Source organism: Aspergillus campestris (assembly GCF_002847485.1).
Source record: "Aspergillus campestris IBT 28561 chromosome Unknown P168scaffold_1, whole genome shotgun sequence".
Classification (NCBI taxonomy): domain Eukaryota; kingdom Fungi; phylum Ascomycota; class Eurotiomycetes; order Eurotiales; family Aspergillaceae; genus Aspergillus; species Aspergillus campestris.
The window spans coordinates 844,746-865,719 of record NW_020194336.1 but is presented as its reverse complement, the minus strand read 5'-3'; the positions used below and the strand labels follow the sequence as shown (position 1 = coordinate 865,719).

Genomic DNA, 20,974 nt, shown 5'->3' with positions numbered 1-20,974 from the left:
TAAATAGATTAATTCATGCAACCATACTTATTTAATTATATGAATTACTTATCAGTTATCTCGCTCAATTTGAATCACAAATCATACTTGATAGTCCCAATAAGCTACATGCCAAGCATCGATCCTTCGGTCCGGCGGCTCCACCCGGTTGGTCCATCTCGGAACAAAATATATATATAGAAGTAATCCATGCCTTATATTCCATATACCATAGCATACTCAGTAAAACCTACACCATCGCTAATAATAAACACAGTCTTAAAGAATACACCCCACCATCATATATCATATCCTCCGACAAACCAACCAGCAGCGGCCACCCAAACCATCACCCACCGGAGAACAAACCACCGCTCCCGCTTGACCGCCGCACTCGTCCCCAGATACTCCGACCCCCGAGATGTGTTCGAGCTCGAATCCGAATTCGCAAAGATGCTGGTGCGCTCCCCCACTGACCCGTCCTGCACCCGCACCCAGGTGTCCAGTCGCGGGGGTCCCTCCTCCTGCAGCAGCAGCTCGATCTGCCGTCCGCCGCGCGCCCACGCGCCGTACCCACCGTAGCCGGTTCTCCGACCGTAGCACATGTGTAGGCCGTTTCCGGTGAGGTTCATGTAGGGGAGTTGGCTGTCCCATCGGAAGCACCTGCGTCGCATTAGTATTCATTTACAAAAGAAGGAAGGGGAAGGAGGAGAATACCAATCATTCCCGTGGTCATGTCCACTAAACGTCGCGATCAACCCATCCGTATCCAGCAGCGCCTCCATAAACGCATAGTCTTGCTCGCGGTAATCCTGCACCCCCGGCATATACCCCTGCTGCTTGACGATGTCGTGGTTGAGGCCAGGCGCGGCGGGCCCCGCGACGCTGGCCTCCTGGAAGGCGCGCATCGCATAGGTCGGAATGTGGAAGAAGGCTAGGGATGGGACGGTGCGGTTGTATTTCTCCTGGAGGGACTTGCGGGTTTTTGTGAACCAGTGGACGACCTTATCGCTTGTTCGTTAGATTCATTTCATATACCAGATACGTGGATCCTCGTCCTTAAGGGAGAATTACCGAGTCGTCTACCCAATTTGGCCGCCGACTGCCCGGGCGCTCTGCCTCCTCACATGTCTGTCCCCCCCGCGAGTCAAAAAACCAGAGAATGAGCTCGGGCGCGAGGTCGGAGGAGGAGCTGTTGTTGTTGTCGTCCTGGGACGACCACACGGGGAGGTAATAATTGGTGATCCCAGCGTCCGGGTCGTCGACCATCTTCCGCGTCAGGCTGGCGTGCGGGTAGTTGGTGGTCTCCCGCTCGAGGAGATCATCGGGACAAAGGCCCCGGTCGCTCTCATGATTACCGTAGACGGAGGCCCAGCGTACATGGCGATCGGTTAGCGGAGCGACAAGGCTGTCGATGTACAGGGTGGAGTTGGAGGGTCCGGATTTTGAGCGACCGGTGATGAGGTCACCGTTCAGGACGGCTAGCTGGGGGTTCTCGGCGGAGAGGATCTGCGCCATGGTATCGGCTGTATGGGCGTCGTGGGGAGGCCCCACGGTGTTTGTTGCTGTACATTTTCATTCAGATTAGAGATGTTTTCGACATTTTAGCGGGAGGGGAGGATTGTCAATTACATTCTCCATAGTGGAGGTCGGAGAAGAGCGAGATTTTGAATGAGCCTTCCGGGGTGAACCGCAGAGCATTGGTGACATTGGGGGCATTAGATAGAGCCATTGATTCCACATGACACTGCCGATCGCAGTTTTTCATCCGATCCAGAGAGACATGATGGTTGAAGAGGGAATCCAGGAGGTGCGAGGCTGGTAAATCTCTGGAGGCTGAGTGAGTTACATCATGCCTGACTAGAGGGGAAACTGCCTAGCGGTGTTACACCGGTCAACAACGCCAGGACCAATTCCTTGATGTTTTTGCCCGGCGTGAAAGACGTCGTCGGAAATGAAATTCCTGCAGATACCCTAATGCTTGTTCCATCAGGTTCCTGGGCTTCTTGTCTGTGAGACTTTCTTTGTTTCGATGCGCACTGTCCATTTGCAGTGATCTCTAGTTGCATCGTGGTGGGTCTATGGCCTATGGCAGGAATGCGACCACATTCATCCCGACAGAGAGGAAAAGCATATATATAAACGTACGCGTCAATTGCACGCAATTGACTAATGTATTCTTTGTACTGGGATAGATGTAGAAAGTTATACGGGATAATTCCGGCAAAGCGTGACGGTCACCTGACCGGCAGGGATTCCTTTCAGGCATCAACGGGACTTCCAAACCTTCTTCTCTACGCATTCTCTCACCTTCATCCTTTGACTACTCTGATCAATCTCCTCCCTGTTTCGTCATTTCGTGGATTTCCCCGCATCATGGATATAGGAGATACCTCCTCTTTTCCCGACCTGCTCCACATCGCTGAGCTCCGGGGCCGCGGTCCAGGAGATGGTCGGAGATCCCCCCATCATGGCACGAACTGAGGGGGCATCGTGGACAGTTCCTTGTGACAGCCATCGGACGTCTCCGTTGGCGTCTGTCAGACTCTGGGGTAAACAAGGCGTCTGGCGCAGAGACCGGTCCTTCTAGTTCCTCCACCGTCTGCGCCAAGTTCCAACCCCCGCCAATCCCCCGGACAGGATCGAAATCTGGAGCAATATGTCTCCATCGCTCCAATCCTGTCGCTCAGTCTGCACGCTCGAACTAGAACGACCAAGACGTCCCGGTGCTATCCAACAGTGGAAGAGACAGGATGAGACAGGCCAAGACGTGCCGAATGCCGGCCGGGTCCGACAAAACCTTCACCGGTGGAGAGGCTAGAAGGCAAAAAAAGCGGGGATCCATCGTTCCAGTACAGCAGACTGTAGATCGTCTCCAACTCCCTCGTCGTCTGGGATCCACGGTGGACGCCGATTACCGAAACAGATTAGGGTAACACCCTACGTTATAATCGTCCGGGTCGCATGGAGCAAAGTCGGCGTGAAGAAAGATAAATTATCACCGGAATTAGGTTATCTCATTACCTACTTGCCTGGACCGGGTCGGCGGGTCCGTTGAACCACTGTTTCTATCAATCACCTCGGTTAGGGTTCGCGCGGTGGCCAACATAGTCAGATTTTGTTTCTTGGCATTTCCTTCCGGGTGCTTAATTTTTCCCTTTTCTTTTGGGAAGTGGAGAGCTCTTCTTTTCCTTTCTGACACTTCCCCTTTGTCACGTCACGCTCGACAAAGACCGTAGTGCTCAATTCAATATGGGACTTCAGCCCTATCTCGGTCTTCGGGGAAATGCCCTCCTGCGAGCGGCGGTCTGGCTGGTCGTGTGCCCGGCCTTTACCTGCTATGGGTACAACATGAGCGTCGTCGGTGGTATCTTGACCCTCGACTCGTTCAGCCAGCAATTCCCGCAGATGGACACCATCAATGCGTCGAAATCCGAGGAGAAGCTCCGGTCGCAGATCCAAGGTTAGTATTCGTCAATACACACCTTTGGGAGAGGCCGAAGGGGGAAAGGGAAAAGGGGAAAGGGTGAAAGCATGATTCTGACGTGTTTTAAGGAACCGTCGTCGCCCTGTACACCGTCGGAGGTATCTTCGGCGCGCTCTCGTGCATATACCTCGGTGACCGCTGGGGTCGACGGAAGGTCATCTTCATCACCAACGTGGTGGCCATCATCGGCGCCATCCTCATGGCCACCTCCTTCAAGATGTCGCAGTTCATCGTCGCCCGACTGGTGCTCGGACTCGGCACGGGTGGATACGTCGCAACTGTGCCCGTCTGGCAGTCGGAGATCTCGCCGGCGCACAAGCGCGGCTCGAACGTGGTCACGGACGGTATCTTCATCGGCGTCGGCGTCAGCGGTGCCCTGTGGATCGATCTCGGCTTCTACTTCATCACGGGCAATTCCGTCTCGTGGCGGTTCCCGCTCGCCTTCCCGATCCTGTTCTCGGTCATGGTGGCGGTTTTCATCACCATGCTGCCCGAATCCCCGCGCTGGCTCCTCAAACAGGGCCGCACAGACGAGGCCCGCCAGATCCTGGCCGCCCTGCAGGACGAGCCCGAGCACTCGGCCATCATCAACGGCGCCATCCACGACATCGAGGTCTCCCTGACCCAGGCCACCGGCAGCTGGCGCGACATGTTCACCATGGGCGAGCAGCGGCTCTTCCACCGCGCCTACCTGGCGGCCACGGGCCAAATGTTCCAGCAGATGTGCGGTGTCAACCTCATCACCTTTTACGCCACGACCATCTTCCAGCAGTACCTGGGCATGGACCCGATGCGGGCCCGCATCCTGGCCGCGGGCATGACCCTGACGCAGCCCTTCGGCGGGCTCTTCGCCTTCTTCACGATCGACCGCATGGGCCGCCGCCCCCTCATGCTGGTCAGCGCCGCCGCCATGGCAGTCTCGATGGCCATCCTGGCCGGCACCACCTCCGCGGAGAACAACACCGGCGCGCTCGTGGTGGCCGTCATCTTCCTCTACGTCTTCCAGTTCATCTTCACCGTCGGGTACTCAGGCCTCACCTTCCTGTACGCGGCGGAGATGGCCCCGCTGCAGATCCGCGCGGCAGTCAACGCCGTCTCGACCGCCACCGTCTGGGCCTTCAACTTCCTGCTGGCAGAGATCACGCCCGTCGGGTTCGCCTCCATCTCCTACCGCTACTACATCATCTTCGCCGTCATCAACGCGTGCATCGTGCCCTCGGTGTACTTCTTCTTCCCTGAAACCAAGGGCCGCTCCCTGGAGGAGATCGACGAGATCTTCACGCGGTCCAAGAGCATCTTCGACCCGGTGCGCGTCGCGCGCTCCATGCCCAAGATGCAAATCGGACATGTGCATGCCGAAGCGGGCGACAGCTCCAGCACTGAGGGGCCTATGGAAGGCGAGCTCAAGGAGGATGTCAAAGCCTGATGATCTCGTCTTCGTCGATTGCGCTGGAGAAGATGATGTAGTCCGATAGGATTCGGACGGGGGTTATTTTTTTTCTGTTTCTTTTATTAGTATCGTCTGGCGATGTAAATAGAGTCACGATTTCTCATCTCTTTTTATGAATATTCATTTATCAATCATCATCACATACCATCAACAAGACACTATCATACCCGCAAAGTAGAAGTAGGACAATAGTAAAACAAACAGTAGTCAGAAACCAAGAAAAAGAAACAAAAAAAAAAAAAATAAAAGAAAAGGAAAAGTCAAATCAAGAGAAGAAAAGAGCCCGCCCATCCCCGCTATCAACAACCCAAAAAACGCCCAGACACTAGCCCAACTCACCACTCTAAATCCTTTAGATAGGGGATACCGTATCCGACCAATCCGACCCTAGTCTGGAGGAATCCGTGCCAAGTGAATTGATTATACGGGATGGGCTAATCTGTGGCCAATTATGTGATGGCTATCTTGTATTGGTGTGGTGATGATAATGATAATAGTAATACTTAAGGATGGCGATGGTGATGATGACGGTACTTGATGGGTAGAGAAAGGTGTAGGACTTTATTAGTTGATATTGAGATGGGATGAGATGGTGATGGGTTGGTTGGTTGGTTGATTGATTGATGGATTAATTGATTGATGAATCGATCGATCGATAGATGAACTGATGGATGATTGACGAGGTATTTAGGATGGAGAGTGTCGAGAGGTGATGGATTGGAAAGATATGGTGGTCGGTCAGCTGACAAGACCGCGGACGAATTATTTACATACGCCAACCGTCACCACCTACTCCATACTCCTGCTCATACACACACATAGCTACTTAATACTGTATAGTAATCATAATTCATATTCTATCCGTCCGTCTATGCCTCATAATCATATATATAGACCCATCCATGCAGAACAATGTATCCACCAGGGACGCGGTGGTCATGCAATCAAGCCAGTCGGTGGATGGAACCCCGACACGGTATCCCAAATCAATTCCTTGCACGGTACGCCAGAGCTCAACAAGAAACAAACATCATCACGGCAGTCATTAAGAGAAGGGGGAAATAGGAAAAAGAGAGAGAGGGAGGAAGAGGGGGGGGGGGGGGGGAGAGGTGTAGAGGAGAGAAAGAGAGAAGTAAAGAGAGAGAGAGGGAGAGGGAGAGGGAGAGGGAGAGAGATAGAAGAGAGAGAGAGAGAGAGAGAGAGAGAGAGAGGGAAAAAGTTAAAGAGGCGCCACCTCCTGTACACTCTCATCGCTGATGGACGTCGCCGGGGACGCCAGCCCTGAAATCGATGAATGCCCCATCTCCTGGGTCGGGTCAAGTTCCAGGATCGAGTCCTCCGGCCCCGTCGTCACGCGCGGCTGGATCGTCGTGGTCGGCTTCGCCGCGCTGGTCATCAGCTCGTCGATGCCCGGCTTGTCTGGTACGTGGGGATCGAGGGTGGCGGCGTTGTCGAGGCTCTCCAGGGCGAACTCGACGAACTCGGCGTCCTTCTGGCTGACGCTGAGGGTCCACCGGTACTCGCACAGCCGCAGTCGGTAGAACTCGGCCTCCTCCTGGGTCGGGGCGGTGATGCGCAGGAGCACGCCGAAGGACCCGATCAGGGCGAAGTTGGTCCACGACGCGGCGGGCCAGAAGGACCGCAGGTGCGCGGGACGGAGCCGGTTGACAAAGTCCATGGCCGAGATGAGCCGCGTCTTGGCCGCAGAGCGGCAGATGTGGGACAGGTACGCGTCGGTGGTCTCCGGGGCGAGGGAGCGCACGATGCAGCGATGCAGGGTGATCTCGGCGGCAAAGTAGGCGAGGTGGAGGGCGCCGTTGCGCGCGGACTCCTCGGTGACGGTCTCGAAGAGCTCGCCGCTGCCGCTGTCCATCTTGAGCGGCGGGGGCAGGCGGCCAAACCAGTCCTTCAGCCGGATCTGGGCGGGCTTCGCGCGCTCCAGGATCATGCGGGTGCGGTGGGGGCCGGCGGCCTGGAACTCGTCGATGGCCTGCAGGGTGTAGAAGCGGTCAAGGATGTCGGACAGGATGGTGGTGAGGGCCACACGGTGGCTAAAGAACAGGGGCCCGTGGGCGACGGGGGCATCTTCGGGCTGGGGCACCTCGGCGGGAAAGGCGTCGGCAAAGTCCTGCTCGACGAGGTCCTTGACGGTCCAGTTGGCGGCGACGATGTGGGAGGGGCGGCCGTGGACGAGGGCGGACCACTTGTCCTGCATGTAGAGGGCCCAGGCCAGCCGCTTGCGCAGGCCCTTCTCCCAGGTGTCCATGCGCCAGGCGGAGCAGTCCTGGTGGAGGGCCAATTCGAAGCCGGCGGTGACCAGCTGGGAGTTCAGGGCGGCGGTGGCGATGGTGGACTTCTCCATCAGCAGCAGGCCGGCCTGGATGGTCGAGATGGAGGGACGGGGGAGCGACTCGACCAGGAGGGAGAGGGCGGTGCTTTCGAGGCGGCCGGCGTCGGGCCGGCGCACGGATTGCGAGGCCGGCCCCACGTTGACAAACTTCAGCGCCAGGACGTAAACGGCGGCCAACAACAAGGGAGACAGGCCGCGACGGGCGCGGTACGACTGGCGGAAGGCGTCCTCGAGGAGGATGGGGAAGGTCGGGTGGATGTTCTCGAAGAACTTGTCGACGAGGGTGGCGCCATGGGGGGCGACCAGACTCTCGACGGCATCGAGGGAGGCCAGCGGGGGGCCATCCGCGGTGGACGGAGGGTCGACGACACGCATGAAGATGCCGTCGTCACCGCACCGACGGACGCGGGAGGCGGCCACGGCGCCTTCCTGGTTGTGATCCAGCGGGACGAAATCCAACAGGGCGGGTTCCAGAGCGGTGGTGAGGCCGATGTGCTGGGTGGACTGATCCCAGAAGCCGGGGGAGATTCGGGGAGGGCCGCGGAGGGTTGGTTTGGGGGAGGGGGCGGTGGATTGCCTGTGGGAGTATTAGCCCACATGCTTCTCTACTTCATGGGGGAAGTGAGATGGTACCTCTTGGGAACACCCTCAGAAACGGAAGAAGGATCGAGTTTCCGCTTCTTGGAGGCCAAGTCGGCGGTGGCGGGACGCGGGAGGGTGAGCATGAAGGTGCAGTCCTGACGGTGGAAATCGCAGGAGTAGCATTTGTTGACCATCTCGTTCATGGCACAGCGGCTTTTGCGGCGGAGACAAGCGTCACAGCTGGGGCCATCCCGATTGGAGGGTAGGGCGAGACGGGGAAGGGAGGAGGGCGACTGCGGGGCGGGGGGAGACCGGGGGCGACACTGGGGGCGGCACTGGGGGGCGCGCTGGGGGAGACACCGGGAGGTTGATGAGGAAGGCAGGAGCGCAGACGTTGGTTATCGGAGGCGGATTGAAAAGGAGTGGCGGGCCCGGTCGTCGGGGACGATTGGAGGGTGATAACGGCGGCCATTCCGAGGGAGTGGCCAGTAGTGCAGGGTCTCTACTCTCTCAGACGGGGAGAGGACCTGTCTGGGGAGAATGTCGATCCAGCTTATCAAGGAAGATAGGACGAGATAGATATGGAGATAGGGTAGAGATAGTCAATTGGGAGAGAGAGAAGATAGATATGATATAAAAGGTGATAATGAGTAATGGACCCAATGGAATGGACAGGACGGAATGAGCAAGGATGATCGGGAGACAGAACCGGAGCAGATGCAGCCGGGGTCGATCGTCACCAATGAGAGGATTGATGGTATGTAATGGATGTGGATGATGGATTAAGGATGATCGAGAGCAGCGAGCGAGACCAGCAAGATCAGATGGCGAATGGAACGCTCCGTCATCCTACTAGAGTAATGGACGTGTAGATGGAGAGATGGAGAGATGGAGAGAGTGGAGAGAAGGATGAGAGAGAGTAGTATGAGAGAAAGAAGTATGAGAGAGAGCAGTATAGATGAGGTAAATGAAGTCCAGCGAGAAATGAAGTTGAATTTCCCACACGTAACAGATATCCTGACAGGGTTCGGACGGTTGGTTCCTGAGATAAGCCTCCCCCAGCTGATTGGGTCATGGAGGGACCATCGGGAGTATTACGTACAATCTCCATCTCTACCATCGTTCTACCTGACTGCCAGGTGTAGGTAGGTTTTTAAAACTCTCTACCTCTAGATATCTGGGGGCCTCTGCTACTCATCTTATCCCACACTGAATAGAATGAGAGAATGACGAGGCACCAGCAGGCCTGAGGCACAGTTGCCACCACTGCTGACTCCCGTTCAGAGACAATCGAGAACCAATCAGGGTCCAGCGATAGGCAATCCACCCACCAATCATCTTTCGCTGTTGCAACTCAAAACAGCCTAGCGCCAACCGGCAACGGGGATCGGCCCTGCAGCCATCAGCCCCACATCCATGTGTATAGAAAGGTAGTACGTAAGGTCGATGCATCTTGGGCATCTATATTATACCTAGCAGGTAGGTACCCTAGGTAGTACCTAGGTAGGACCTAGGTACTACCTAAGTACCTGGGTAGATACCTAGACTACTACATGGTGATCGGTAGGTTATCCATTACCTACGAGAAATACACCGCCAATCAACCACGTACCTAATCAAATCTACGGAGTACTATCCAGACAGATCATGCCAGTCCTGCACCTGACCTGGTTGGAATATTTCTTACTACAATTTACTACACTTGACTTGTTACCTACTATTATCTAGGTACAGGTACCTAGACAATGCACCTCTGGACTCACCTCTGGAGGATATGATATGCACATGTTGTACGATGCCAGAATACTGACCAAAGATCTGCAGCGGGAGATGAACTCCGGGGTTACACGATTATATCTGATATATCTGCCTCTATTATACATACATAGGTACTACAAGGTAGTCCCTAGTCCCTAGGTAGTACCTAGTACTCCTAGTACTAGATCGGTACTAGGTAGTATGCGCATATATAATCCAAGTTTTCCATTACTTAATGCTAAGCCTAAACACTCACCGCTATCCTGCTTCCACATATCATACGACCTGCCCAGACGAGGCTTTTATTTGATTAATCTTATTATAGTTTATGTTAGAATTCAGGCATCGATACCCGCCCAACGGCTTTCCATCTATATCCATTGATTTGATTTGATTGTCCACCGATCCTGACATACTACCTAGGTACTACTACCCAGGTAATAGTACTATACTCAGTAAATCGGGTACCAACACTCCTCACCCCAACAGCCATGCATACAAACATAGGAGTAGAAGAAACAGACATCAGTCAATTTCAATGCAATGCCAATGCAAGAAACCAATCCATCAACGCCAAACTCCATGCTAAACAACCCAATCAAACCCTCTTCCCACCCTCGAGGTGAAATCCTACTCGGTAAAATTCCGCAGCTTGGTCAACTCATCCAGCAGCTCCTGCAGGTCTCCGTCGGAGATTTTATGCTGAAGACTCGGAATCAGCGACTTGGCCTCTTCGGCGTTGTCGCAGCACAAACTTCCTATATATCGTTAGTACATTATCCTCATCATCATTATTATATCAATCATGATATATGTCATGTTATGATCAAGAAGGGGGGGAAGGGAAATACCAAGCTGCGACCTCTCAAACATCTCCAACTCCGTATGCGAATTCAACAGTCTCTCCACAGCCTTGATGTTCTCCTCGTCCTTGAACCGCGCAAATACCTCGAGGTAGTCTAGTGTTTTGGTAAGGTTTCTGCCTCACATTAGCTTCTCCCTTTCTCTCTCTCTCTCTTTTCCCTCTCTCTTCCTTCCTTCCTTTCTTTCCGCCCCCTCCCATAACCCTCCTACCACCCACAGAAAAAGGTAAAGATAAACATACTCAGGCTCCTCATACTTCTTCCCCCCCCGTCTCTTATTCTCCAACACCTTATTGATAACCAGCCGCGCCTCCGACAGCGACAGCGTGTGCGTGTGCTGGTCCGCCCCCAACTTCAGCGTCGAGGCGGCTTCGAGTTCGCCTTGCGGGAGGGCGCGCTTGCGGTGGGTCGCGGGGGGGAGTTGGACGCTCATTTTGGTTTCTTTCTTTCTTTCTGATTGACTGTAGTGGGTTGCGCACTTGAAGGGAGGTATGGTGGTGGAGACGTTGATGTGATGTGATGGCTTGTTATGAGGTCGTGTCGTGGGGGGCTGGAAAAGTTCGTCCGTGGTGGGCGGTGAATTGGTCACCGCTTTCCGATTCGGGCACGATTGATGGGGTAATGCTCTATTGTTGCCTATTTCTACTACATATTTCAGGCGATAGAGTACTAGGCATCTACTGTAGATTAGGTAGGGTATGAAGCCTAGATTGGAGTGTTCTTTATATATGCAATACCAAACGCCCTGCTATGTGCCGTATGCGCCATATCTATATGCATAAATCAAGCCCTAAAGGCAACCTCCCGCGGCAGTCTGAAGCTCGCGCAAAACATCTGCTTATTGGGACTGACCAGCCGCACATTGTGGATCGACAGCTCGATCTCAGGGTTGCCGCTACCACCCACGCAGTCGTCCGGCGTGATCGTGTACCCGATGCGCTCCGACACCCGCTGACAGATGTCGACGTGGTCGACGCGCTCGTCCTCCGAGTGCCCCGAGAAGCAGTACACGTGGACCATGGGGAGACGCTGCTCGGTGTGCGGCGCGAATAGAGATTCCTTGCCCGCGTAGATGCCCGGGAAGGCGTCGAGGAATTCGATTGCTGTGGCGGGCAGGTTCATCACGTAGTGGTCGAAGACGGTTGGGCGGTTGAAGACTTCAGCGGGTTGTGCTGGTTGTTGCTGCTGTTCCTGTTCCTGTTGCTTGGCGACTTTGGCGCCCTTCTTCTCCCTGCGCTGTCGCGGCTGGATGGTGACCGTCACCGGGTCGGACTCGAGCAGCGTCTTGGCCGCCCAGGAGATGAACGCCCGTCCGTCCTTGTTGAACGGCGTGACGAACTGGTCGACCTTGTTCCGCTTCACAGCATCCTGCATGACCTCCCAGCCGTGCGGGTTGAGGTCGTTGGCCCACACGAAGATCTTCTTCTTGCCAGCCGGGACGGCAAACGGGCCCACGCCAGCCATCACATCGCAGACGATCTCGCCGGGGCGGAACTTGTCCACGAGCCGGCGGTGCTCCGTCTCGAGCCGGCTGTTCCAGTAGACGCGCGAGTAGTCGAAGCGGAACTCGCAGTTCTGTTCGTGCTGGATGACGTTCATGTCCTTGTCGCCGGCGAGGTGCTCGAAGGGAAAGGTGCGGAACTCGCTGTGCGCGCCGACGTCTTCCGTCTTGCGAATTACCGTCCGGATGGTCGGGTTCTTGTCTTTGAGGATCTCGGCGATCATGAATCGGTAGGGGACGAATTGTTCGCGGAGGTTGATGTGCAGGACGTGGCCGACTTGTGTGAAGCCTTGCGGGATCTCAACGAGGAGATCTTCGGGTAGGATGCACGCGATGATATCGGCTGGAAGGGTTAGCATGAGCCAGACAGGAGAGAAGAAGGCACAAACCGTAATTCCAGTAATCATATTCCAACTTCAAATCGTACCCTTGTACCTTGATAACCTCCTTCTCTACCAGCTCCTTGATCTTCGACGACCACGTTGTAGCATCTAATCAAAACCAAACAATTAGCCAACACTCCCACAGAACAGTAAAACCAAACCAAACAAAACATGAACAGAAAGGGGGAAAAGACAAACCATCATATTTCACCCCCTCCCTCAACAGTAGACACTTGCGCACCACATCATCCTCACCCCGCACCTCACGGATACTACTCAACCGCGGCATAGCCAACAGATCCCGATTTTTCTGCAACTCGCCCCGCGCCTTAGAGATATCCGTACTGCGAAACACCGTCGCCGCCGACAGCGGCACTGTCTTCTGGAAGAACGACCGGTCCAGGGCCCGCATCGCGCGGTTTATGGGTGGTCGGAACATCGGGGGCAGGTGGTTGTCCGGTTGGGAGGTGGTGGTTGGAGATTCCATGAACGGTGGTTGGTGGGAGGATTTGTCTTGGTTGTCTTGTGGTGATAGGTTCGTAGGATATGGGAGGTTTAGAGTTGCATCTGTGGTGGCTGTAATGGAATTGGGTATGAAGATAGTGGAGTCTGGTTGGATGGTTTATTGACCCAATGTTTTATTGTCGCTTTTTTTTTTCCCGCGGCGTTATCGCGCACGTGATCTAGATAAGATCTATATCTCTCCGGTCGTCTAGATCCATCCAACGATGGAAACATCTTAACCATTGAATAACAAATGAAACAAGTGATGGTGCAAAATTGCCGTGCTGTTGCTATTCGTAACTATGTATTGAAGTCAAACTGTACAATCTGTAATTATGTACCACGCAATATGAAGCCCACCCATCTCCAGCCCACAAGACATGCAAAGAATCGCAACGAAAGAAAAACATAAGTTACCTACCAGAGGCAAAAAGGGTATTAAACGCGCAAATATCAGCGCTAATTCCAGTCAGAAAAAATCACCTTCTCCCCCCATTAACCGCCGTCTGCATCTCCCTCAGCGACTCGAGTGCCTCAATCCTATCATTCAGCCTCGCAATCTGATCATCCTTCTGCTTCAGCGCGATGCGAGAGATCTCTCGCCCACGACTAATCCCTTTCATCTTCAGCTCAAACCGGTTGAGCACGTCCACAACCTCCTCTTCAGCCTTACGCGGAACTACCGCATCGTGTAAATCCAAGATCTTTAGCACCCGCAGCGCCAGATCGCTCGGGTCCGCGCGCGGATCGCTGTTCGTTGCTAGCACATTGCGGTACTTACTTGGCGTAGGAGTCAAGCACACCTCTGCCGACGCCGGCGGCGGCGCAGCCATCCGCCCGGTACGATCCCCGAAGGAGGAGGAAAACGACCAGGGGCTCTGCGGGGCCACACTAGTGGCGATGCTACTAGGTGGATCGGCGTCGTCTATATCGTCCCCTTTGCGCTTTCCGGGAGTAGTGATAGTGTCCATGCGGGGCGTCTTGCGCGGGCTTAGCTGAGGCGTAGTAGCTGGCGCCTTGAAGTCCGGCTGGCGTGGCGGCGCAGACTTGTCCATCCAGCTCCCCAGAACTTCTGCGGCGTCGTTGACCCATTCATCGTCGGTGTCCTCCGACATCATGCGCGCTTTGGCGCTCTTGGAGGGCGTCTCCATGCGCGCGCCGACTAGCGGAGAGGCGTGGTTGTAGCGCGGGCGGTCGGTCTGCGGGGTGAGGAGGCCGCCGTAGACTCCGGACGCGCCAAAGTAGGTCTGAGAAGGTGTTTTGGGAGTAGAAGGTGGAGGTCTCGCTGCTGCTGCGCTCTCGGAGAAAGAATTGGACAGTACGGCGTGTTTCTCGCGGGCTTCGGCGTCGCTTTCCCACAGGAAGAAGTTGCACTGCTTTGATTGGGGCATCTGGCAGGCGTAAACTGGAGGCGGTTAGTCAGATTGTGCGCGGCTTTCAAGGAGGGGTAGTGAGAGAATAATGAGAAGAAGCCTTACACCATCGCCCGTGGTTGACGCCATGGTTCTTTGTCTGTCGCTTGACGGCGGGCATCCGCTTCGGCTGACAGTTGCAGTGCCAGACTCCGTCCTGGTCTAACAGGCCCCGCAGGGGAACGGACGAGCGTGGAGAAGGCGCTCCCCTGGTATGTTTCTGAGGAGAAAGCATGTTCGCAACATCCAGTGTCTTCAGTGACGCTGGATCAACTCACATATTTGACAGACTGCAAAAGATGTCTGTCTGCTGAGGCGGGGAGATGCGACAGCTGTCGCTATGGAAACTATGGAGGTTGTGGAGAATTGTATGTAACTGCCTGATGGGGTTTAGTGGCCCCACCAATCCGTCGATCATTGAGGGACCTCCACCTTAAATGAAGCAGATGTGGTTGATAGAATCGGGGTAGGGAATGGTTGAGAGAGATCTTACTGTGCAGGGTAAAAAGAAGAATAGATGGACTGTGTGACAGTCAGGTGATGACCAAGCGTTTGACCGATTGTATCCACTGCGTCCTACAATCTACAGTCATGTATCTATTGAGTATAGCATCGATTCGGCATATATGAGGCCTGGGTGGTTCAGATTGATTAACGTGTCCATACTATCTATCACATCTATTGACCAAGACAATTCAAAGCAAGTCCTCTATGCAAACCATCACAGACAAAAAATCAAACTATCCATCATACAACGCCAGTCCGTGGCTTCGATGGCGATCGGGTATCAAGATCTAAAGCGCCTATTCTGCGAGAACCAGGCGTAACATCATAGTAAACGGCTCTCTGAGTTTGAGGATTTCCTTAATTTCGGGTTTAACCGGTTCCCCGGCGGACCGACGCAGCTGGTCCTGCTGCTTGACCCGACGTCGGCGCTCGGCGGTAATCGGATCCAGGTCATCCTCCTCTTCAAGGGAATCCGACGATTGGGATGCTGCGTCGTCCGAGATGGCGAGATCTTCGAGGTCGGCCTGAGAGGGGTCATTAGATTAAGCACAACACCAAAGTGGGGGGCAAGTAACTTACTTCATCCAGGCCGAAATCACTACTCTTGAAACTAGGCAAGGCCTCATTACCGGTTCCATCGGCGGCCATCTTCTGACGGGTCTTGTTTAGGTGCCACCGCTTGCGATCCTCGTGCCACTGGATCAACGCGTTGATCTCCTCTAGTGCCTTGTGCTCGTCCACCTCCCCTGCGTCCCTGGCCCCATGAATCAAAGCGTTCATGTCAAGCCTTCCTCCCTTGGGACCCTGACGCAGGAACTCTAAGATATCCTCAACCCATCCCATGAGCGCCCCGAACAAGCCGTTATCATGCAGATGCACCTCGTGCACAAACTTGTAGAAACTAGCCTGGTGACGTTCGCAGAGGTCAATAAAGGCCTGCACCGTTTGATTGGGGTCGGCCGACACGTCCTGCCGTTGACATTTCTCGATCACACCGATGGCGTCGTCGGCGAAATGTGCGAAATCGGTGATGCTGCTGTAGACATTGGCGGACTTGTACACTCGGACCAGGGGCTCGTAGAAGATGGTGAAGAGGTCGCGGAAGAGCTGGAGGGTGACAGGCTCTTCCACAATGCTGAGCATCATAGCCTTGTCTCGCTGACGGGTGTAGAGCTTGAGGAGCTGCTTCAACTGTGCAAACCAATGGGCGCCTTCCTGCATTTCAACATCCACGTTGTCGACAGCAAAGTTCCAAGCAACGTAGGCATTGAAGACCTTGCCAAATTGCTCGCTAGTGAGTTCCTGAGGAAGAAGATCGGAACGGAGGATTGCCACGATCACGTCCACGTCGTCCGCAACAGCTTCCGCGCGGATAGCATCCTTGAGCTCGTCATCGGCATCGATAAATGCTTTCATCTTCTGGCACACTACAGGATCTTCCACTTTCTCGGCCAGCGTATCAATCGTTTTCTGGAAGGCCTTGATGCCATCATTCAACGTCATCGAGAAAATCCGCTGCAGGAGAGACCGTGACCCAAAGGGCTGAGCAAGGAAGAGGTCCAGAACGCCCGACATCACAGCGGCCGGGTTGGCGATTCGAATGACGTTCTTCATCAACGTATACGGAACCAAGGAATGGATTCTCTTGAACTGGGCAAACAGCTCCGGGGAGTTATCCTCGGCTAGGAACAGGTGGTAGAGCGTTGCCGCGATCCTATCAATTCTTGGTCAGTGGTGGGGTTCGATGCAGGGTATGGACGGGTGACGCACTCAATCCGAAGCCATTCTGCGAACTTTTGATACTGAGGGCTCAGATCTTCCACCGTCTGCTTCTCCTTGATCTCTGCGAACAATTTCGTCAAGCCATCTAGAAGAGTCGTCGGGTTAGTGGAACGCGCTGCTAGACGAACTTGTCGGGACACCTACTGCTCTCCACAATGTCCCGGCGGAAATTCTCCATATAGACATCCAACTCGGCCGCACGCTGCCGGGCAATCTCGTAGAATCGCTTCTGCTCAGTGATTCTGACCCCATCTGCCTCTTTCCTCCGCTCCATATCAGCGATCTCTTCGTCACTCAAGGTTGTCGGCTGTGCGGTCAAGAACTCCTCCACTGATTTCGACTCCGCGACACGCTTATGCTGGAGCAGAGTCCGTAGAAAAGCGCGGAGCGAAACCCGCTGTTCTTCCCTGAAGAGGACCGTATCCTGCCGAATCTCCCCCGACGTGCGTGGGGATTTATTGGAGGACATTCCAAACGAGGAGCGCATTGAGGAGCGGGACAGGGAACGGTGGACCCGGTGATCTCCGGGGGCCAAGTTCTGATTTGATTGCGCCTCCTCAGGGGTGCTCTGCGTGGACACCGACGAGATAGACGACGTCTCGTCATCAACGGAGCTGAACCAGCCGGATGAAGTCGACGTCTTGTTCTTTCGCGGAAGGGGAGGCAGCGGTTTGCCAGGGAATTCGGTGCGCAGTCTCTTGTGGAGTTTTGAGAAGTCCCCGTAGCGTCGAGACACGAAGATATCGGGCTTACCCTCGCTTCGCACCCGAAGTATGAACTCCTTTCCTCAAGGTCAGCGCGACTCCAAATATTCCAAGGTCGGAGAGGTCCTTACCGCATGTTGATGGTGTCTCACGGTGCGACGTTTGGAGACCACTCGTACTCCTGCGACGTTGACATCCCACCCATGAATGGCGTCCCCTTCCGGCATATTGACCAACAGGCCCTTCTCATTCGCTCCGCGATCAACCACCTCCATTTCCGAGAACTGTATCCGCTCCTCATACCCCGACGCTGTGGGGATACCGGACACCATCATGAGTTCGACGAGCTTCTCACACTTCCGCGCCAACTTCCGGCGCTTTGTCTCCTCCAGACGGTCTTCCGACGACGACACATTCTTCTTGGCGAATGACTCTAGGAACTGATTTCCGACCCGTTAGTTCCCGCGGACCGACTAGCCGACGCGACGACGGGTATACGCACCACCTGCAGTTTGTCCTGCCAGAATTCCTTTTCGCGCGCCTGATCGAGAAACGGAAAATTCCGCACATGGTGAACGAATATATACCGAAGAATCGGGAGTTCCGAGTCGACGGGGGCGACTTCGCCAAATTCCGACCTGAAGGGGGCACCGAAGCGGCGGAGGGCGGTCGGGGAGTTCAGCTCTGCAATTTCGCCCTGAACCTGGCGGGCAATGAGTTCGCGTTTCAAGTCTGGCCTCGTCAGATTCAAAAGATTCTAATTTAAAACAGGATGGTGGGATAAGGGGAGGGGTTCGAACAGTGTTCTTGCTTTCCCGTCAAGATCTGTCCCGACGGGATGGTGGGGGACGTCTGTCCGTCCCCGTTGGTGGGGTGCTGCTGAGCAGTCATGATGAACGAATGACTTGATCCGACCGTTTTAGAGGCAAATCAATTAGCCTTATAAGGAGAAGCAATGACCAGATCGAGGGAGAGATATTGAGGGGAATCCGTCTGCCTAATAACAGCGCGGGAGGATCTGCGACCAGATGACGTTGGTCGGGCCAACGCCGAGAGAAACCCTGCGGGACTAGCTGTGGCTGTCGGGGGGGTGATGTCTGAGCAAGGACAGGTTGAAAGAAAGGGGACAGAAAGAGGGATCGATTCCTCTCAATATACGGGGGAGAGAGAAGAGATTGAAGAAAGCATTGAATAAAGGGGAGACCGAAGGAAGAGGAAAAGGAGAAAGGACGAAAGAAGAGAGAAGAGGGCGGGGAGGATGCAGGAGCGGGACGATCAGTTGGGAGGAGATCACGTTGCCAGCTCCCTCGGTCGATTTTTCTATATACGACCCACCAAATAATAGAACAGTGTCTGGATGTTGTTCTGTTCTCTTTCTATTTTCCTTTCTCTCTTTCTGTCTTTATTTTTATTCAATATAACTAGTGTTCTATTGAGACCCACTTCTCCACCGCGAGGCTCAGCCTCGTACTTCCTACTATAAAAAGAGCCGAGCCTGGTCTTGAGCTGGCTGCCTAGATTACTTTTCAAATTTGAAAGATGATTCAATCATAACTCTGGTAGAGACTGTCTCGATTATGCAGTTCATTTCGGACGATGTGTGTATGTAGCAACGTAGTAGTTTTCTGATTGAACCAGCATGCAGTAACATTTGAGCTTGACCTGATGATGGACCAGTGCTGGATGTGTAGCAGGAATGCAATGATTGGATATGTGTGATGATACTCTCTACCCGGCTTGGGTCCCTATTTCATCAGTTGGTACTCGGCTAGAATGATCGAGAAATATGTGGCCCAGTGTTCATGGCATGATATCTCATACTGGCGTGTGCCCCGTTCCACCTCATAACACGGAGGAGAGACTGGTTACCAACCTGAGCGACAAATGACCAAAAAGAAAGTAAGACTATGACGGCTCCAGTACGTTCAATTATAGAACACAGAGTTGAGAAAGTCGCGGTGACTGGTAGCTAGCGGAATCTCGTCGAAGAGTGCCACCCGGATCAACATGGGAGCTTATCGTGAAAATCTGGAGTACCCCATGATTCTTAACCGAAAATATCATGAGTCAGGATGGATAGAGATGGCGGTTCATCGGCTTCCCTATAGCTGTCTCTGAGACTAGAACATTCGACCGGAATGAGATCACCACGCCCTATAAGGTCACATGCCCTATACAACATCGCTGTTAGCTTCAGCACTGACATGATATCTGTATCGTAGATGTCATGAAAGGTGTATACTTGAGCACATAGGGCTCTGAATAGGGTTTGAAACCGGGCTCACTAAAGCGGGATGTCAGAACCCCATGTTTCGACAGGGTCATATGGCATGAATATACTTCAGCCAAACTTCGGCCCCGGAAGCCTCGTCGCAGCAGAATATAGTCGTCACTTTCACATCATCAGAAGTCATATCTGTTAAGGTTAACGGCATGTGATGAGGTCTATAGAATCCTCGAAGACCCAGCCCTCCCCCCGTCCTTGGACATCTATCCGCACTGTTCTCAAAAGCACCATCAACCAACAACCAGAGAAATTCTCTATACCATCATCAGCTTTCATTCCATTCTATAAGAACCACCTTCGCTCGTTTACCTTCAAGAAAAGAAATCGATATGCATACCGCAAAGTCCATCATCTCAGGCCTGAAGAGGCGCTCCACCATCATGGGAAGTCGACGCAGAGAGAAAGAGAGAGATCTCTACTCCTGGCCTCATAACGTCCTCACCGTTAGCGACGTCCCTCCTCCGTACAAGGAGGCCAGAGAGAGCCTACTCCTTCGAAACCGAAAAACCCCGGTCTCGTATAACGAAGATCAAAAAATTCGACATGGGTCTCCCGTGAGACGTGGCGCCGCGCTCGAGTCGCAACCTATCAACCTCCCAATCAACCTATACACCATCCTCGAGGAGAGAGACAGCTCCATGGCCGAGATCCACCCGGCCTTGAGATGCCCCTGCCGAGGCCATGAAGCAGACAGCCTCGAAACCGCTCTGGCATCCAAATCCATCGCCTCACTACCGACCAAGGAAGCCGGCCTCCAGCAGCTCGAATGCGCGATTGACCCGCTTGAGAAGATGAGCACCTGCACGAGCTGCCTGAAAAAGCGCCACAATTGCGACACCCTGTTCTTCCTCTGCAAAGGAATCCTGCACAGGTGCAAAGAGTATCACGAATTCCTCATCGCCATGCTCGACATCAAGGATCACCAACCCATATTGAACGTCCTGTACCCGCTGGCAACGGATCAGGAGCGCGCCTCGCTCCTGTGCCGGATGGCCTATGTCCAGTTTAAACGACTCCACGCCGTTCTCAGCGCCATCACCAAGAACTTGAAAGACCAGGCTGCGTTCGACACCGACGCTTGGTGGTCGATGCGGAATTACGCCTACAAATTGTCTGTCGACACGGCCGCCCTCAGCTCGCGCACCGTCTGCGTCTAAACGAATCAGTCAACCAGGATGCGATTTTAGGGAAGGATGTGCTTGGAAGGTACCGATTTGTACGAATAAACGTCATGTATTTGTATTTCTGCCTATTTTTTTGCTGTTATCTTGGATCCGAGGGAGTTTAGGACGCGTCAATCATGACCGCACGGAGTCAGTGGTCGTTATGGATCTGTATTATGGGTTTCTTGGGTTATCTCTTGGGTATGCATTGTGTTTGCTCTTGGCCTGGTTTATGGCCTCAATGTTTGTATGTCAACAAGCC

The 20,974-nt window shown here is 54.0% G+C and overlaps 5 protein-coding genes across 5 annotated transcripts; 2 read left to right on the top strand and 3 right to left on the bottom strand.

The window, feature by feature from the left end:
- Positions 1 to 175: 175 nt before the first annotated feature.
- P168DRAFT_286146 (metallophosphoesterase family protein) lies at positions 176 to 2,063 on the bottom strand. Its single transcript, XM_024836285.1, has 4 exons — positions 1,612 to 2,063; positions 1,054 to 1,544; positions 697 to 983; positions 176 to 642 (listed from the first exon to the last, which is right to left on the bottom strand). The coding sequence occupies exons 1-4, from the start codon at positions 1,709 to 1,711 to the stop codon at positions 279 to 281; spliced, it is 1,242 nt and encodes a 413-aa protein (XP_024696573.1). The 5' UTR covers positions 1,712 to 2,063; the 3' UTR covers positions 176 to 278.
- A 1,168-nt stretch (positions 2,064 to 3,231) lies between these two features.
- P168DRAFT_277619 (putative MFS sugar transporter) lies at positions 3,232 to 4,892 on the top strand (the record flags this gene model as incomplete). Its single annotated transcript, XM_024835620.1, has 2 exons — positions 3,232 to 3,442; positions 3,535 to 4,892. 2 exons carry the CDS (start codon positions 3,232 to 3,234, stop codon positions 4,890 to 4,892), a joined length of 1,569 nt encoding a protein of 522 aa, XP_024696572.1.
- Positions 4,893 to 6,100: 1,208 nt separating this feature from the next.
- Positions 6,101 to 8,320, bottom strand: P168DRAFT_262025 (putative C6 transcription factor (OTam); the record flags this gene model as incomplete). The annotated part of the gene is made up of 3 exons (XM_024834725.1): positions 6,101 to 7,843; positions 7,876 to 8,141; positions 8,171 to 8,320. 3 exons carry the CDS (start codon positions 8,318 to 8,320, stop codon positions 6,136 to 6,138), a joined length of 2,124 nt encoding a protein of 707 aa, XP_024696571.1. The 3' UTR covers positions 6,101 to 6,135.
- A 2,054-nt stretch (positions 8,321 to 10,374) lies between these two features.
- Positions 10,375 to 18,153, bottom strand: P168DRAFT_228465 (uncharacterized protein; the record flags this gene model as incomplete). Its single annotated transcript, XM_024833134.1, has 15 exons — positions 10,375 to 10,585; positions 10,712 to 10,992; positions 11,271 to 12,313; positions 12,360 to 12,461; positions 12,552 to 12,866; positions 13,090 to 13,091; positions 13,383 to 14,262; positions 14,355 to 14,533; positions 15,098 to 15,300; positions 15,356 to 16,490; positions 16,547 to 16,643; positions 16,703 to 17,339; positions 17,394 to 17,702; positions 17,753 to 17,994; positions 18,063 to 18,153. The coding sequence occupies 15 exons, from the start codon at positions 18,151 to 18,153 to the stop codon at positions 10,375 to 10,377; spliced, it is 5,727 nt and encodes a 1,908-aa protein (XP_024696570.1).
- Positions 18,154 to 19,781: 1,628 nt separating this feature from the next.
- On the top strand, positions 19,782 to 20,808 carry P168DRAFT_286137 (uncharacterized protein). Its single transcript, XM_024836284.1, has 3 exons — positions 19,782 to 19,803; positions 19,859 to 20,702; positions 20,760 to 20,808. Exons 2-3 carry the CDS (start codon positions 19,930 to 19,932, stop codon positions 20,773 to 20,775), a joined length of 789 nt encoding a protein of 262 aa, XP_024696569.1. The 5' UTR covers positions 19,782 to 19,803; positions 19,859 to 19,929; the 3' UTR covers positions 20,776 to 20,808.
- The last annotated feature ends 166 nt before the right edge of the window (positions 20,809 to 20,974 follow it).

Bases quoted from the DNA above. Each gene is read 5' to 3' on its own strand.
- P168DRAFT_286137 (XM_024836284.1), top strand. From the start codon at position 19,930: ATGGGAAGTCGACGCAGAGAGAAAGAGAGAGATCTCTACTCCTGGCCT.
- P168DRAFT_286146 (XM_024836285.1), bottom strand. From the start codon at position 1,711: ATGGCTCTATCTAATGCCCCCAATGTCACCAATGCTCTGCGGTTCACC. The intron at 984-1,053 runs GTAATTCTCCCT...ACAAGCGATAAG, and splicing joins CAAATTGGGTAGACGACTCG to GTCGTCCACTGGTTCACAAA. The intron at 643-696 runs GTATTCTCCTCC...AATGCGACGCAG, and splicing joins CATGACCACGGGAATGATTG to GTGCTTCCGATGGGACAGCC.